Here is a 16,964-nt window from a genome sequence, read left to right on the forward strand (position 1 = left end):
GTTGAGGTCAACACCTTGTGGAGCCGCAGCCCGGTGGTGAATGCCGGGCCCGGACCGGGCCGGCGCGTCACTGGCTGCGGCTTGGGGCTGCTCGGCGCGCGGTCCGCCGCCTTGAAGCCGAGGCCGCTGCGCGGCGGCGGAAACGGCGCCGGCGTGGCGGGTGGCGCGGGCCGCGCGCGGTCCAACGTCGGCCGCGTGGACGACAGCACGTGTGTCACCAGCTGGCCGTTGTGGTCGAGACTCTGCACGACGTGCGCGCCACGCTTACCGTTCTCCGCGTCAGCGCCGAGCACCGGCCGCAGCCCGCCCAGGATGCGCAGAGATGGCGCCGGCGTCGGCCGCGCAGTCGGCGCAGGGGGAGCCACCGTCACTGGCCGGGGAAACCGCACGACGCCGCCAGGCCCGTCCACGACGCCGTTCTCCAGCTCGCTCGGCTCGTCGGCGAAGCGCACAAACTGCCGCCGTTGCGGCGAGCGCTGGCCGTCCGCGGACAGCGGCGAGGCAAACAGGCGGCTCGGCGGGAACTCGACGAACTCGACGCCCGGAAACAGCGCTTCGCCCGGCCGCCGCGAGGTGTCGCCGCCGTCACCGAGCGCTTCGGCCGGCCGCCGCGAGGTGTCGTCAGTGGCGTTTTTGAATGGCGGGAAGAGCGGCAGGCGGCGCGCGGCGTCCGGCCGCCGCCGACTTCGCTCTGTGGTGGGGTCAATCGGCAGCGGTTTGCCGCCAAGGATGGTCTGCAGTTCCTGGAGCATGGCGACCTGCTCTCGCGTCAACGGCGGTCGCGTGGTCGAGTGTGGCCGAGGCCGCGGGGTCGTCGTCGACGTCGTCGTCGGCGCGAAGCCGCCGTCATTGGTGGGATCGCGCGCGTCCGAGAGCAGGTGCTGGAAGTTGCGCACGCCGTCCAGCCCCTGGCGCAGCGCAGTGCTCGGGGCGCCGCTTGCCGGAACGACCAAATCCGGCCCTGGAACTGGACCGGGGGTCAGACTGGGGTCCGGCTGGGGTTAGGTTAGGGGGTCGGGCTGAGGTTAGGTTAGGCCGGGTTCAGATCGGAGCCAGGATAGGGTCAGACTGGGGTTAGGCTGGGGTCGGGACTTCTGAAAGGCTATACTGCGTTGGAAATTAAAATGGGATAAAGCCGGATGAACGAGTGGATAAGTGTTGAGACAAGCGGCAGATACGTGGACAGATGGCGGCGTATGACACAGGTATACGTGACCAAAAACATGACATGATCCCACAAACACACTGGACCCGACGTGCTTCAAACAATATGGATGATATTTCCGTAAGGTCTTACATTTCCTAGCGGACCCCAGTGAATGTGTGACCCCAGTGAGTGCAGTGAAGCGCCTCAGGTGAGAGCACAGGAATCGTGCCCCGGTTGGTATCCAACAAAGATGCATGTACGTTCATGGCGCATCCGATTCATGCTTGCTAAGTCGAGGGGCTACATGGTCTTAGGTGCTGCATAGTTTAGATTCCATGTGCTCGCAAAAATGTCCCCCATGCGTGCAGGTTCATCGCAGCTGTCGCCGTTTAGCGATGACTTTTGTAAAGCACACCGTTGGCTTCAAACGCCACTGTGCCATTTCCTGTCCGTGGGGCTCACAAACGAGAAAGAAGCGCACCTGGCGGCGGCGGGACAAAGCCGTTGGCGGGTCGTCCGACGCGGCACGCCTCCCCGCAGGAAGCGGGGGCCGCCGTTCTTGCGCGGCGGACGGCGCAGCGGCCGGCGAGGCCTCCTCTGAGCGTCGGTGCCGCAGCTGAGCAGCACCACCAGCAGCGCCACCTAGGACAAGACAGAGACGAGGTTAATTTGAGTTCTTGAGGTTTTAACTGCTGCTCTGCACGCTCTTAAAATACTCGGCGGGGATCAGTGGTTCGAAGAGGATTGTGCTTGCGATTGTGCTTGTGATTGTGATTGTGATTGTGAGTGATCGTTGTGATTCCACAATGAACCGAGATTCGGTGGTCAGGGTAGGTCCCTCCAGGCGAACTACGAAAGGTAATAAACCGTCATTCAAAAAAAAATTCAAAATTATTGCGAGAATGGCCTCACTCCTCCGCAGAGCACAGCGTGGTGAACGGCCACAGATTCCGTACTCTACCGAACCGAACCGAGGCGAGCAACAGGCGAAAGGGCTAACTTAACGGTCACGGTGGGTGCAAGGCAGGGCGGCGGAATAGAAATGACGTTTACAATGGCGAAAGTGAGAGGGGCGTATCAGGGAGTGGTGAAGGTGCGATTTCCCCCGACGCATGTCAGCTTTGTCAAGTTTACCGGACACACACAGTCGCCGTCACCGTGTTGTTACCAAACATAGTGTCAAGCCCGTGTTGTCCTTTCGGACAGTTCATTGCCAGACAAGTGCACTGATGCTGCGCGTATGATGGCATTCTTTCCGTATTTCATTGGATTTTTTCGGTTCGTAGATTCTGTGTGATGACCGAAGGCCTTCCACGTAGCATCACCAATCAGACTTTGTGTTCCGCACTATTTCACTAACCTGGCCTGCTGTTGCCTATTATTATGTATATATACATATATATATATATATATATATATATATATATATATATATATATATATATATGTGTGTGTGTGTGTGTGTGTGTGTGTGTGTGTGTGTGTGTGTATGTGCAGGCCTTTGCATTACATAATATTGTTCCTCGTGGAACCGATTTTCTAGATCAAGCTCAATGCATCCCCCTTTTTTAATTCAACCCGCAGGTTTTTGTCTTAGAAAAAACAGCATGGTCATTAATGAAACGCAGGCCAATTCGATGCCGGCGTAACATAGAATTACAAACGTGGTGTATAGCTATGTCCACACCTGGTACTTCCTAAGCTTGCATTGACATCTGTCCATTTTGTGCAATGTCGATTGTGTATTGTCATTGACTGTTCACTGCACTCCACATTGCCTTGGTTGTAATCCACTATCTTTCCAACCATGCTCGTCGCCAACACTCGGGGTTCCCATAATTCAGTCTATCCAATCCATGAACCGATCATAAAAGCACGAGTGCATCCACCTTGTCGGTCTTTCCCCTCCTCTTCCCCATCTCCTTTCCCAGCTCACCTCACTGCCCCATTTCTCCACCTGCACTGGTAACTAACTCTCACTTGATTTTCGCAAGAGCGTCCCCGCTCCACCCCCATCTCCGTCTGTCAGATCAGTAAAAGCGCGCGACTCAGAGCACAGCAATTATCAAACTCCCGGCTGGTCAGAGTGCGTGGGTGACTGACAAGCAGTGGACGGCCCCAAGCACGCACGACAGTCTCACGTATAGCTCTGGCTGTCCGGCGCTTCAGCCACACAGCCTGCTGGCCCAGCCACGCCTCAGCCGGACGAGGTCGGAATATGAGAGGGCCTGAGATCTTCCCCTTTCGCCCGCCATCGGTGGACACGCTTGAGGTCAGCTGTCCGTCAAAAAACACACATGTGCGCTTGTGCTGGACTCAAACGGAATATATTCCGAGTCCAGACTCGCCTCCGGTTTCAGGAGACTCGTATTCGCATTCGGTTCTATTTCTAGCTCAGCCGCATCGGATTCGGAATTGTAAATTGGTGTCAAAAAAGATTCGATTACGCTTTAAAAGATTACAATATAACTCAGATTCGATTCCCATCTTTAATAATCGCTGCCAGCCAACTTGGAATTCGCTCAAGTCGCTTTAATTACGCTTTGAGGCCAATGTCATCCACGTGAAATCAGGCATAAGTCTAACATATTTGCCTCTCGTGCACGGGCACGTGAAATGCTGCGGTGCGAGCTCTGCCGCTACCGACCCACGTTCATTTCCGACTTTTCAAAGGGCAGCTGGCCGGATGGATCTCATGAATAGAATGACTGCATGACATTATCGGGCCCGAAAGCGCACGCGACCGCGCTTTAGCGGAAGCGGGGATTGAATGGCGGGGCTTTTCACGTGTCTCACACGTGCAGAGGCTGGGGCAGGTGGGCGTGTCACGTGTCTGCAAGACAAAGCAATTGCCGGTCGGTGTCAGTGCCCTGCGCTGGTTCTTGGCATTTGCTGACGGTGATTTACAAATAGCGAAGCCTGGTTGGCATTCAAAGGCCAGTGAGATCGGATTTCAGAAATCCATCCAATCAAACAGCTAAAGCTAGTCATAAAGAGATTAGCTGGATTACAAACGCATCAGGCAAAGGTTCCTAGGATAGCCCTTCATACTCCCGGTGCACTGAGGATATTTTTCTTGACCCGAATACCAGCTGGACGTCGCCTGCCAAAAGCTTGGATCAAGTGCAGATCGCCAATTCACGAAAGAACTGAGCCCTGACGGTGCACTGCTTTCTTACTCGGCGTCCTTGCGCACACCAAGACCGCTGTTTGTTACCGACCTGTGCAGAAAACCGACAGACAGCCAGAATGCTACCTGAATGTGGCGAGGACCCGGGACCTGCACAAAGGTCTTCTCCGTACTTATGTCGGAAGAACACTCAGAAACTGCTCGCCTTGGACTCCCCTAGATCTAAACTACAGGGAACTAGACGGTTGCTTCTCGATCATGGATAGAGCGATGCACAGTTCCACAAAGTACGTAACCTATGGCGACCAATCACCCAAACAGACATGACGAGTCCAACGGAAAATCAGACCATGACAGCGTCAGAATAAGGCTATAGTACAGAAATACCATGGCATTGGCATGGCAACAAGATAAACGGAAGCCATCGAGGAAACGCTTAACCAGCACTGCAAACCCTCAGAAAACAAACCAGGAATAACTTGACTTCCGCGTCCACCAAAAATCACACAGCTTCTTTTGCCATCAGGAATAATTCAAATTGTGGCACAAGCCAGGGGAAACAAGGCGATGTCGTGTAAAGAATCGGCTGTACGAGAACGGTGCAAACCGCCCAGTGAGCTACTTAAACCACACGACTACAACTTTGAGAGGCTGGCGGTGCACTTGAAAAACTGCGCCCCTAAAGATTGTTTACGGAGGCCCACTAACACGAGGCCTAGTGGTGTCCAGTACCGTTAATCTTGTCAGATACAGCAAAAAGGGAAGGCTGTGAGTGCTGGAGGCTGTGTTTATCAGGAACGCCGCTCCAATGATTAGTATGTGAATGTGCGTGATCGAAAGCCAGAGCATTTACGCCACATGACATGCTTCGAGTAACTTGCATCAACGTATAACTTTTCTTTTGCTGCCCGTATGTGTGTGTGTGCTTGCTCTTGCCTAGACTGTCCTGAAGATGCCTCTGAAAGTTCCCGCCATCTGTCATATATTCTTGATGTTTGCGTTGCCCACAGCAATAGATTGGCATCGGTCGATGAGCCTCGACATGACCAACGTGTTGATGGCTTATCCCAAGCTCTGGATGATCTAAAAGTCTGTCAGTTTCCTAACAAATCGAAAGGGGTGCCACACTTTTATCATGGACAGTCTCTGAGTCCCACGGTAGGATCGCTGTGTGGAGTGCACAAGTCTGGTTATAGTCACACTACTACCAATTCACATTTACTAATATCTACGTGGACTGGTGGTTCATGAGTTGGACCCGTTGCGTGGGACATACCGAATCACCGCGACCGTGAACAGCCTTTGAGGAGAATACTGCTTCCTATATCCTCGCGCCCGGCAAAGTTGTCCTGGCGCGCCACCAGGTGCGTCGCCGACGTTAGAGCAACAACCATGCCTGCCTGGTGCAGCCATGCAACTACACAACCCTCAACCACGCGCCATGTGCGATCCCACAGCCCACTCGCAGGCTCGCACCTTCTGATTGATAAAGAAGCCGAATTGCTTGCCCAGCACTGACCACGAGCGAAAAAAGTGTTATATTGTTAGAGGGTAGTTTGTAGTTCCCATTGTTATGAGCGCTTACTGGACCTGCGGACGAACGACTTGTGTCTTTGGGAGCGCTGTTATTGTCACGCACACACACATACACTAAAGACAGCAAAGAAGTAAAGCCAAGCGAAGCAAAGACAGCAAAGAAGATGGTGTCGCGCTGCTGACGCGGCCGGCAACGATTCCATCTGACGTCACGCGGTGCAGAACATTCTCAATGCGCCACGAATACACCCGAAACGACATTTTCTTGGCCGGCGTCTCGGCCGCACGGAGACGACGGCTACTTCCACAGCCGGAGCTGGACTGCAGCTATTTCCATAGCTATCGGACCGAAGACGGATCAGCGACTGACGTAACTCTACAGGCTTCTGACGGGGACGGCGTGATGGAATACAGCGCTGCCAGCATGTTCGTCACTGCGGCACGCTCGTGGGCGATGGCGCCGGTGGCAAAGCGCGCGGGCATGCATGAAATATTGAAGGTAGATGGACGCGGACGAGATTTGTGGAAGCAATGCATTTGCATCAGATTTATCTAGTGATAAATGAATAAATCCCTTCTTGCTCACATGGAATTAAGGCGCAATTATCCACGTGGACATGTGGTTGACCCGTTCAGCAGCTAGCCTTAATGTAAATGCTTAATTTGCTAGTCGTTTCTCCCGGCCAGACCGTCCTTGTTTACTTATCTACCCGCTCAGGTAGATGCGTGCATCTGCCTGGATCCCGACGGCGCATCCTGGATCGCAGAGGTGCCCTTAACGACAGGGCTTCAATAGCAGAGTTTGAGGTTCCGGTTTAGAAACCTAGGCGCGCGTCTGTTCATAAATACGGATTGTATCGGGCTTCTCATGCAACAAGAGGCCATTCACAGCGGCACCAGTAATATGCTACGGATCATAAAACTCACGCCTCTCCCCTTCCCCTCCCCCGAAGGTGTGGGCTAACTTCTCCATTCATAGGAATCACTCAATAGTCTGGAACTGGGCGTTGGCAAACGGGTGACACAGCATCGCAACATACCCATCAGCGACGAGCCATGCATTCAAAAGAGACATCTAAGTGGCCTAACTGCGGAGCCGGCATCGACGCTTCCCGCAATTAGTTCTGGTCTGCTCAGCACGGGCGATGGCGACACGTGGGACAGGGTTTCAGCCCGATCTCTGGATACACACGGATGCTCTCAGTAAGAGGATCGCTGCCCAAAACGCCGCATGGCTGGTCACGAAAGCGGAGGACCATTACGGGGCAGCGGCACGCGCTGGAGAATCGGGCCAAACAAGACTACACGCTAGGAAATTAGCTAGATATGTTTTTGGTATCGAAAGAGAGAGAGAGAGAGAGAGAGAGAGAGAGAGAGAGAGAGAGAGAGAGGGGAGGGAGAGAGAGAAAGAGGGGGATAATATATATATATATATATATATATATATATATATATATTCCACAAATGACCTGAAACGCACGAGCGGGCCACCAGCGCAGCCGACTCCAACATGAGCTCGAGCGTTCAGGCAGACATCACCATCCGGTGGTCTGCGGTTTGGCGTGACTACAATGTCTGCCGTTTTTGTTATTCAGTGCTGCATTGCGCTGATGTGAAGACAACACAGGTGGTACCAAACGGACCAGCCTTGTAAAGGGCGCAGCGAGATGCCTGTACCATCAGCTGCACCAGGATTGCAGCATCCACCATGAATGATTCATCGTGGAACGGGAACAGCGAAGAAAGATGGGACGGACATCCGCCCCTCTCCAATATGGCAAAAGTTCACTTCGCGTTGCATGTAGCGGAACGAACGTGAAAGCAATGTCTTCCCCAACCCCTCCCACACCGTAAAGGCCCCGCTCCCCCACCTCGTCCCAACGTGCGGAGCCGCGCGTGGTCTGCGCCGCGATGATTACCGGTGAGGTCGCCGAGCCACTGCGTTGAAAGTGACCTCGCCCGGATCTCGCGCAAAGGAAAGTTCTCCGCACCGTAGGTGACAAACCAGCAAGCCAGCGCACTTTTTCGACCCAGCGAAGCTCCCCGGACACCGTTGGAAATTCGAGCGGAAAGAGTCGAGCACTGATCGGCCGAGCTCGAATTCGGACATCTCGGAGCGGCGGACAGCTGCTCGGAAAGCCGCCGCCACGGTTGCTCAGCTGCCCGGCCATGACGGCCTGATGTCAGCGCAGCAAGAGCGCCGCATTCTACGGGTGCGCTCCTGCTACCGTCAGCTGAGCGCACCAGTTTCAGACAAGACGAGACCGCAGCTGGGCTGACTGGGAGTCGTCAGACCATTTCGGTCTCAGGCCGGCCGCCGTCCGGACCTCTGCGCCGCCCGTCCGTCCGCGTTTCGCGGACCGACGCCGCCGCTGGGGCAGATGCGCCGCGCGGCTCCAGTGACGTAATCAGCGCGGCCAGCTGACTGACACGATCTTCTCGTTCCGCCTCTGCACGTGATCCGCCGGCCTGGGGCGGTGAAAGCGGCGGCGCGGGCGGGGACGGGAAGCGGCGGAAGCGGACTGCGCGCGCTCGTCCTGGCTTGGCTCCTGCGACTGGCGCGGCAGACCGGTTGCATTGACGATGCGGAAATATTTAGCGTTGAAATTCGTATGGCGTTGACGGCTGCGCCACTTTGACGACCCAAGCACTGACGACTTTGACAATGGCGCGCTTTTTATAAGAAAAAGAACGCGCCGCACACCGCCGCACCCTGTCTCGAGGCGCGCCAGCGACTGTATTGGTCTCGATTGAGCTGAGAGACCTGGGCCATTTCTGCTATTTTAAGGTAATAGTTTCTTGAGCCGGTGAATCTATTCCCAGTCGGCGGGGGAGGGCGATGACCACTGCTGATCAGTATCTCCATTCAGCATTCATGGAGTCCACGCCAAGTTCTCAGAAAGTTGGCGGGAGGGGCTCAGCTGCCTCTGTCCCCAGCTTCTTACTTTCCAAAGCCTTTGGCCATTTCTTAGGTTAACACCTCAACTTGTGGTATCCTCAACATCTTTGACACGCGGACATTGACATTTACACGCGACGTTGACATGTGACGTCAGCACATGTGACGTCAGCACATATGGCGTCGGCATATGGGACGCCGAGATGTATTCAGTCAACTTTTGTGATGTTGCACGGTGATTCGGCATTCGCGACAATCAGGTGTAATATCAGTAATTATACGGATTTTATGCGCAACATAAACAAGTCCTATATTGGTACGCTTGGCGCTGCGGTGACTTCTGAAACACACTTTGTCCACACGAGTTCCTTTGACAAGAGCATTTCTGCCGCGATATTCTTGCTGATGGCACGTTTGAGGACGACTACCTGAGGCCAAACTTGTTTGCGGGCTTGCTTTATCTTCTGTCAAACTGCCCCCATGTGTAACAGTCGTGACGAAGCGTGTTTACACAGCTGCAAGAAATTTGTTGTCACTCTGAAACAATCAGTCTAAAAAGGCCACAAGCACAGAGAACCCTGGATTCCATATTTGTTTGAAAGTTTTCAAACGCAATTGCTACGTGTTTTCGATTTCGTGCTGCCGATACGATAGCCAGGAGCACCGTGCCTATCACAGGGCTTCTGGTGAGAGGAAAAGCTTCTATACTAACAATGACAAGAAGAAAATCAAACGGAAAGAAAACGGCGGGACACGGACCACCGACGATGTCGCAACTTTTAAGAGCCGTCTATAAATGATATTGTTTGTTCTTTGCAATTTTGAACATTGCCTCATGCACCAACTACGTCACGCATTTTTTGCATTTTTTTAAAACCCTCTCTGCCCCTGGTTACACATTGGTTACGCTGAACAAAATTGCCGATTAGATTGGTAATGCTGTGCTTTGTGACACGTCCCCCACCGAAAAAAGTCCGTTTGACGTCTAATTAAGCAAAAGATTCGAAACAAATGACGAGTGTGTTGTTCGTCATCAGACGAAATCACCTATATAGTACCAGGCTTTAAGGTTTTATTTTGTTTTGAAAGGTTTCGGTATGATTTACAAGCACACCTGAGAATAATGCTACGCCGTCCGAGGAGCTTTGCTCCCCTGCCTCCCCTGTAACGCCTTCGTTGCGCACCAGCGAAGCCCCTGCACCATCCATATGTGGCGTAATTTATGGACGGCCCCTATGCGTGAATGAGTATCAATAGCTAGTTCACAGCAGCACATCCCAGCAAACGCACTCGCAAGCGGGCCAAAGCCATCCAGAGTTCACCAGTGAGGTGGCCGTCCCCAGCTGCGGCACCCAGGGGCGTCGCTGCGGCGGGAGCGGCCGAAAGTCGGCGTCTCCCGGCGCAGCGGCGGAACAGACTGCCACCGGCGGCGGCCGCCGCCACTACGGCGTCCGGGTTTCTCTTCATTAGCATGCTGCCTTGCCGCAGGCTGTGAAGATTGTGCCGAGCGCTGGGCTTAGCCCGCGCCCGGATACGGGGGCGTGATCATAGGGTCTCTCTCGCTCCGTGCCCGCTCTCTTGATGTGCCTGCCTCCGCATGCCCCATATTTCCCTGCATGTCGCTCTTTGTCTTCCCCCATGCACCCTATGTATCGCAATCCCCCTCTCCCCTCCCTCCCTATTCCCGCGCTCCACACCTCTCTCTTGCAAGGTTTGGTTTTCAAATCAACCTAAAAATCAGAGATCGTGAAATAGGTTCATCTCAATAAGCTCATATTCGAGCAAGTGAGCGGTTTAGCGAGAGAGGGGGGGGGGGGGAGGAAAGGAGGCTAGGGAGGAGGGAAAAGATCTTCAAGTAACACTTGCCTAAGGCAAGAGAAGTCATACCTCGAGATGGCATAACAAAGCGAGGCCTCATGTTTCCCGCTTTTTGGGATGATGTGCTGCTATGACGAGATCTTATGCGTCATGATTCCTATACATAATGAGCCCATTTACGATGTTCTCATTCAGTACCTTAATCCCCCCTTCACACTTGCTGTGTACACACTTATCCGTTGACCAAACTACCAAAGAAAATAAATTGCCGCCGCCAAACAACGCCGTGCTTCAATGTTTATTGATTGGCCGATCTTGTCGGCAAACGATGACTTGTTTTTAAAGCCACAGAACCGCTTAGACGGGCCTGAGCCTCTTCATTAAGCGCTGTTTAAAACAGGTTCGATGCCCGGCCGGCAGCTGTTGTAGTGCAAGTACAGCAGGAGAGAGTTCAGCTGATCGGGCACGCAGCTTACGGTCACGTTTGCCGTGAGGCAAAAGCTGATAGGATCAATGAAAATGGTCTGGGGTGCGTTCGACAACATCGAGCCACAAAACGCCCAACAAATCTGTTGTTGATCATCTAAAAAAATCAACAAATCTCTTCTTGGTTATTATTGATTGTTGATTCTGCATAAATCACCCAACAAATCTATTGCTAATCCTCTATAAAACTTAAAACAGCAAAACTTTCTTCTGATTTTGTCTGTGGTTACGCGTCAGTTATCATTATGCCACCCATCATAGGCGAGTAGGGCAAGAGTATATGAGCAAAAAAAGACCAGCAACAACAAACAGCAAAGACCAAACGAAAAACAAGGCAATGGCGGTGATCTGATCATTACCTCCATTTGCAACAACTAGTGGCGACTGGCTGCGTCATAGCTGTCAAAAATGAAACATGTCACAGCAAATGGAAAGCGGTGAACCCTTGTTCTTGTCCTCGATTAGGGTCGCACACCCATACATTTAGACTTACATGCCAGTCATTGAAGACAATGAATGAAATCTATCTTAAAGCCATAAAACAATGTTAAATTATGCGGATTTTTTCAAGGTCTGCTTTTTCAGTGTTTGGTTCTAGAACGGACATTGATCGCATGTACGTACAACGCGAAAAACGAACTGAACGATCGTATTGACAATGTGGAAAATAAAGTGGCAAGGTGAAAATGCAACGCAATGCAAATAGTTGGAAACGCAACTAAGGTGGCGACGATGTCGTGTTGGTAGAACTGCTGACCGAGCAAAACAACGCAGTTGACTTGACCAAAAAAAGTTGATTTGTAAGTTGCCAGGCTTCATCTAACATTAATTGAACAAAAAACGTGAAAAGAAGCATGCTGCCGGACCGGTATGATCAAGTATGATTGGTGCTGATTGGTGCTGGAAAGCCACATGTGAGCAAACACAAATACAAACAAACACATAACACACAAACACAAACACGGGCCTTCCCGGGCCAAACCAAGGCGAACATGGACCTTCCCGGAGGCAACCAAGAAGAACAGGAAACCTCCTCGGAGCAAACCAACAAGAACATGAAACCTCCTCGGAGCAAACCGACAAGACCATGGACTTTCGCGGAGTAAACCAACAACACAATGGGTTTTCACGGAGCAAACCAACAAGGCCATGGGTTTTCGCAGAGTAAACCAACAAGACCATGGGTTTTCGCGGAGCAAACCAACAAGACCATGGGTTTTCGCGGAGTAAACCAACCAGACCATGGGTTTTCGCGGAGTAAACCAACAAGACCATGGGTTTTCGCAGAGTAAACCAACAAGACCAATGGTTTCCGCGGAGCAAACCAACAAGACCATGGGGTTTTGCGGAGCAAATCAAGGCCATCCTTTGAAATCGGCGGCAGACCGTTTCGCCACTTACCCGAGCTACAATGGGGTCCAGTTCCCACCAGCAAGTGCAGCGGCCCAGCCGCGCGCGCCCGGGGGCAGCCGACCAGGAGGGAAATCGGCTCATGCTGACCCTAACGTGGCGGACAGGCTCAGGCGCCGGAACAAGTTGGGTTCGGAGCCGCTGTTAGGTAATCTGATCACGCGACTGATGTGGTCTGGCGCGCTTACATAGGTGTTCCCGGATATGGTGCTAACCAGTGCTTTCTCTTTTAATGGAGGTTATGTTACGTGTAGAAATATATAAATGAGCGTTTCAAATAAATGATTACAGCTAAACCATTATAAATGAGATATTACAACTGGTGTTGCTCAAAGTACAGACGGCGGAGCCGAAAAGCTTCGATGTCCGGAGTCAAGTATCAAGTAAGAGAAACATTAACCACGGACCTCAGTGTTGTCACTCGGGTATTCACATGCTAACACGAGATGCATGCCACTGTGTTGCAGCCGCCAGCACAGCGACACGTCCCAGAACCGGCTGCCCCAGACACGCAGGGCTCTGACTAGAGACGCGCCCCGGAACAGGCTGCCCCAAACACGGAGGGCTCTGACTAGAGACGCGCCCCGGAACAGGCTGCCCCAAACACGGAGGGCTCTGACTAGAGACGCGCCCCGGAACAGGCTGCCCCAAACACGGAGGGCTCTGACTAGAGACGCGCCCCGGAACAGGCTGCCCCAAACACGGAGGGCTCTGACTGGAGGCGCGCCCCGGAACAGGCTGCCCCAAACACGGAGGGCTCTGACTAGAGACGCGCCCCGGAACAGGCTGCCCCAAACACGGAGGGCTCTGACTAGAGACGCGCCCCGGAACAGGCTGCCCCAAACACGGAGGGCTCTGACTGGAGGCGCGCCCCGGAACAGGCTGCCCAGACACGGAGGGCTCTGACTAGAGACGCGCCTAGGAACCGGCTGCCCCAGACACGGGGGGGGGGGGGCTCTGACGACTGCGCCAAACACAGAGGGCTCAGACGAGGGACTCCGATGATCCCCGCCGACTACGTTACATTAAAAACCATCCCGCAGCTGGGCGCTAGTCAATGACAAATGAAGCAATGACAATGTAATGCAGCGCAGTGACAGTTCAAAGCGATGCCAGGTAATTGGTCCTAAATGTACCTTGACTGTTGGTTGTTTTCAACAAAGGAAATTATGGTGTTTGCAACCAGGAGTTAAAGCATCTCATATCCAGCACAGCCGCTAGTACCCAACCAACTCCAATGAGAGCTTCAGCAGCACGCTCATAAAATGTCAACGTTGGTGAAACCGTCTTTAGGCCGCGTTCTATATCACACTTTGTCCGCAATAACCCGTGGATGCCTGACACGTTTGGCAGTACGCTGTCTCCGATGGCAGCTCCGAACTCATCTTCCGAATGCTGGAAAGTTCAGTTCCTCAAATCAAGCCAACTTTTCCGCGATCGTCGCCATATGTCTGCGTGGACTCCCGCCATCCGAAGCTTCTGAATTCCTGATGTTTTGCACTTGGCCTAATCTCAGAACTTCCCCGAGAACGTGCTGTCGGTTGTGAATATAGCTCATAAGCTTCAGCAAGCATGCCACTGCTGCGGGTCACGCTAAATAACACGAGAAACGGGCGGCCTTTCTCAAGATCCAGCCATTTGCAAGCATCACCTCGGCCTGTGCTTAACTCAGCTGCACTTCTGGGCGGCCAGCTTTCCGTAAATTCCGGAAAAACGGTAGTTCGCTGCGGTATTGAGAGAGCAGTCCTGCACAATGGGACACGATGACTCTTTTGACAACTTTTATGGCAACCTTACTTTAAAAGTTTTCTGGGCTGCAGGCATGTACAAATCGTTGATTTCCTCTTTAACTCTATGCCACTGCACGTAGCTACGAAAATTCGGTCTTAAAATGAATGACACAAATAAAGCTGCCCAAATCTGCTTGTGCACAGTTTATTAATCGCTACCCAACGCTATACGCAGTACATCTATGTAAGTGGGTTGCTAAAAGGCTTACAATGCAAGTGGTTGGCTGAAATTGACTTACAGCTGAAGGTTGCCTTCACTACATGCGTCATAAACCAGTTCATCGCAATGGAAAAGCCTGTCAGTAGTTGAACTCGGAGCCCATTTTGTGACCTTTTCAATGCCCCACAGCACACGTTTGTGACGACGTGTGCCATGTGAAGAATCGCGGCCGTTTTGGTTCGCTTCTGTTCGGAAATGCATTGTCGTAATGTCAGCGTCGCCCAGAGCTGAGGGGAAACTAGGAGGGCTTTGACAATGTGTTGTTGCGTATCGAGGAGTCACGACACTGCTCTGCAGGTGGAGGGTGTATCTCTTCAGGAGGGCGGGGGGGGGGGGGATCGGATCGGAAATCGGATCATGTACGCATCGAAAATTTTCCTGAGGAAAGTTGTAAAACTTTCTCCCAAATCACGCAAATTCGGACCAAGTTCCTGAGAAATCGTCCAGTATGCAGTGTACCTTGTGACAGAAAGAAAACTCGCCTGGAATCACCGAAGTCCAAAAGGGCCGCTTTTCTCGAAAACCTCTCCTTCCCGTTGTTTCAGCCAGCTGTCCATGAAGTTGGCCTCACCAGTATAGACCCACATTTTAAGCCAGGTGGAGCCTCGTCAATATCATTGTGGGATGGAAGACTAGTCCCCCGCCAAAACAAAATGGCTGGTTTCCCTATTTTTAGGTGAACTTAGCAAAGCCTTTGTGAGCTTTGTCAAAAACTGGGAAGCAAATACAAGCATGGAGGTCGGAGGCAAGGGCACACCCAAGACATGGAGACCTCCAGCCTTGTCACAGGTGATGTTGCTTATGGACGAGTGAGCAGGCACGAGAACATGGGTGGCCAATAATTGGTGACATTTATCAACTTATCATTAAAAGGTGTTTTCAGTCGGTCAATCTGTTCTCAGATGAGGCTGGGTAGGTGGCAAAGATGTAGATTTAAATGCATGCTATCAGACTTGACCGGTCTGAGAGACTGAAATTAAATGCCGCCAGAGAGACTCCAACTTCTTTTTATCACACACAGTGAAAGGGCCTGAAAGCCAGCCCTTAATATAAATCGACACTTTGATTGCTTAGACCACGGCGACCTCGATAGAAATAGGTCGAAACTCGCAGGAGTGCGGAGAAAAGTTTCTGCTCCCCGCCTGAGGAAAGTTCTGGCCACAACCATAACTTGGGTCGCTCCACTGCTTACTGACCTCAGAACACTACATGGTGACCTCCGAACACTACATGGTGACCTCCGAACACTACATGGATCTGGCGGGACGAATAGGTTGGAAAAATCATGAGTCGTTTGAGACCAATGTAGCGTCATTTGTGCCTACCGAAGGTATTCAGAAGTGTAAGCGTTGTCGCTGAGCCTTGGCTGCAGCAAGACATCATGAGCGATGATACAACACGAGGAATGACAGCACGTACATAAGCGTGCGCACGTCATCGACGAGCGTCCGAAGGGGGCGGGAGGGGGCAACAGCAGCACATCACAACAGCACCGAACGCATCCGGGGTGAGCACAACATGGCGTTATTCTCGCGCGGCTCAAGGAAACCACCAGGCAGCAGTGGTTATTGTGAGCCATTAGGCCAGTGACCTAATGACCTGATGCGACTAGCTAGGACGCTGGCTTTACTGTACCGCACCAACCGAACGTCGCGTTGGAAGGAGATTTCACCCTCGCATGAGGCTTCCGACACGTGTCAAGGAAACGAGAGCTAGGAAATGACAACAAAAGCTGGGATGAGACACCATTACATGAGACGCTGCCTGAGGCGGGTCTTAGCTTGCATCCCTGAGGCGGGTCTTAGTTTGCATCCCTGAGGCGGGCCTTAGTCTGCATCTGACTGTTAATGGAACGGCAGCTGCATATGGTGTAGATACTACAAGCATCGTGCAGTTATCCGCAATCCTAACCTTCCACGCGCTCCCAAAATGACCCAAGAAGCCGGTGCGCACCTCATGCGACTTGAGACCGACGCGTCCGCCGCCAGTTGGCAGATGCCGTTTTGTTTCCGAACAGCCCGCTGTTCGGAGTGATGACGTCAGATGCCCAGTGAGTGATGACATCATTACCGACAGTGATGACGTCAGATGCCGTGACCGTGGTGTAATGTAATGGGACGCTGTCACGCGTCGTGTCCATCTGTGATCTGTCAACAAACGACTCAAGGTATGACAGACCCATAGCAGCAGAAAGACATGCTTGTGACGTGGAAAAACGTTTGGTAGTCAGTCGAAAATGTGCATTTTCTCACGATGGTATAGCGCAAGTTGGGTAGTGAAGGGACGCCGCTTCTAAGACCATGCAATTATGTTTAGCGCGAGGCTAGTGCTGCGAACTCGTAGCATTACTAGTCATCTAAAGGTTGATGGTACGATTTGAGATTTGATTATCCATCTTTTGTTTGCCGATAGCCCACGATGACACGGTTATTCACACAATCACTGGAGTACCTGCAACAAGAACAATAACAGAAACAAGTGTAACGAGGGGATCCTAACGTCAGCAATGATGTCTGTTTATGACATGT

The 16,964-nt window shown here is 52.4% G+C and overlaps 1 protein-coding gene across 1 annotated transcript; it reads right to left on the bottom strand.

The window, feature by feature from the left end:
* Positions 1-162: 162 nt before the first annotated feature.
* On the bottom strand, positions 163-1,763 carry LOC119091921 (uncharacterized; the record flags this gene model as incomplete). Its single annotated transcript, XM_037214849.1, is given in 2 exon segments — positions 163-967; positions 1,629-1,763. A coding segment is annotated over 1 exon segment (590 nt), but the record flags the coding sequence as incomplete, so codon positions are not given.
* Between the last annotated feature and the right edge of the window lie 15,201 nt (positions 1,764-16,964).

The sequence above is a fragment of the Pollicipes pollicipes genome, unplaced genomic scaffold, assembly GCF_011947565.3.
Source record: "Pollicipes pollicipes isolate AB1234 unplaced genomic scaffold, Ppol_2.1 Scaffold_1600;HRSCAF=1878_pilon_pilon_pilon, whole genome shotgun sequence".
NCBI classification, from domain to species: Eukaryota; Metazoa; Arthropoda; class Thecostraca; order Pollicipedomorpha; family Pollicipedidae; genus Pollicipes; species Pollicipes pollicipes.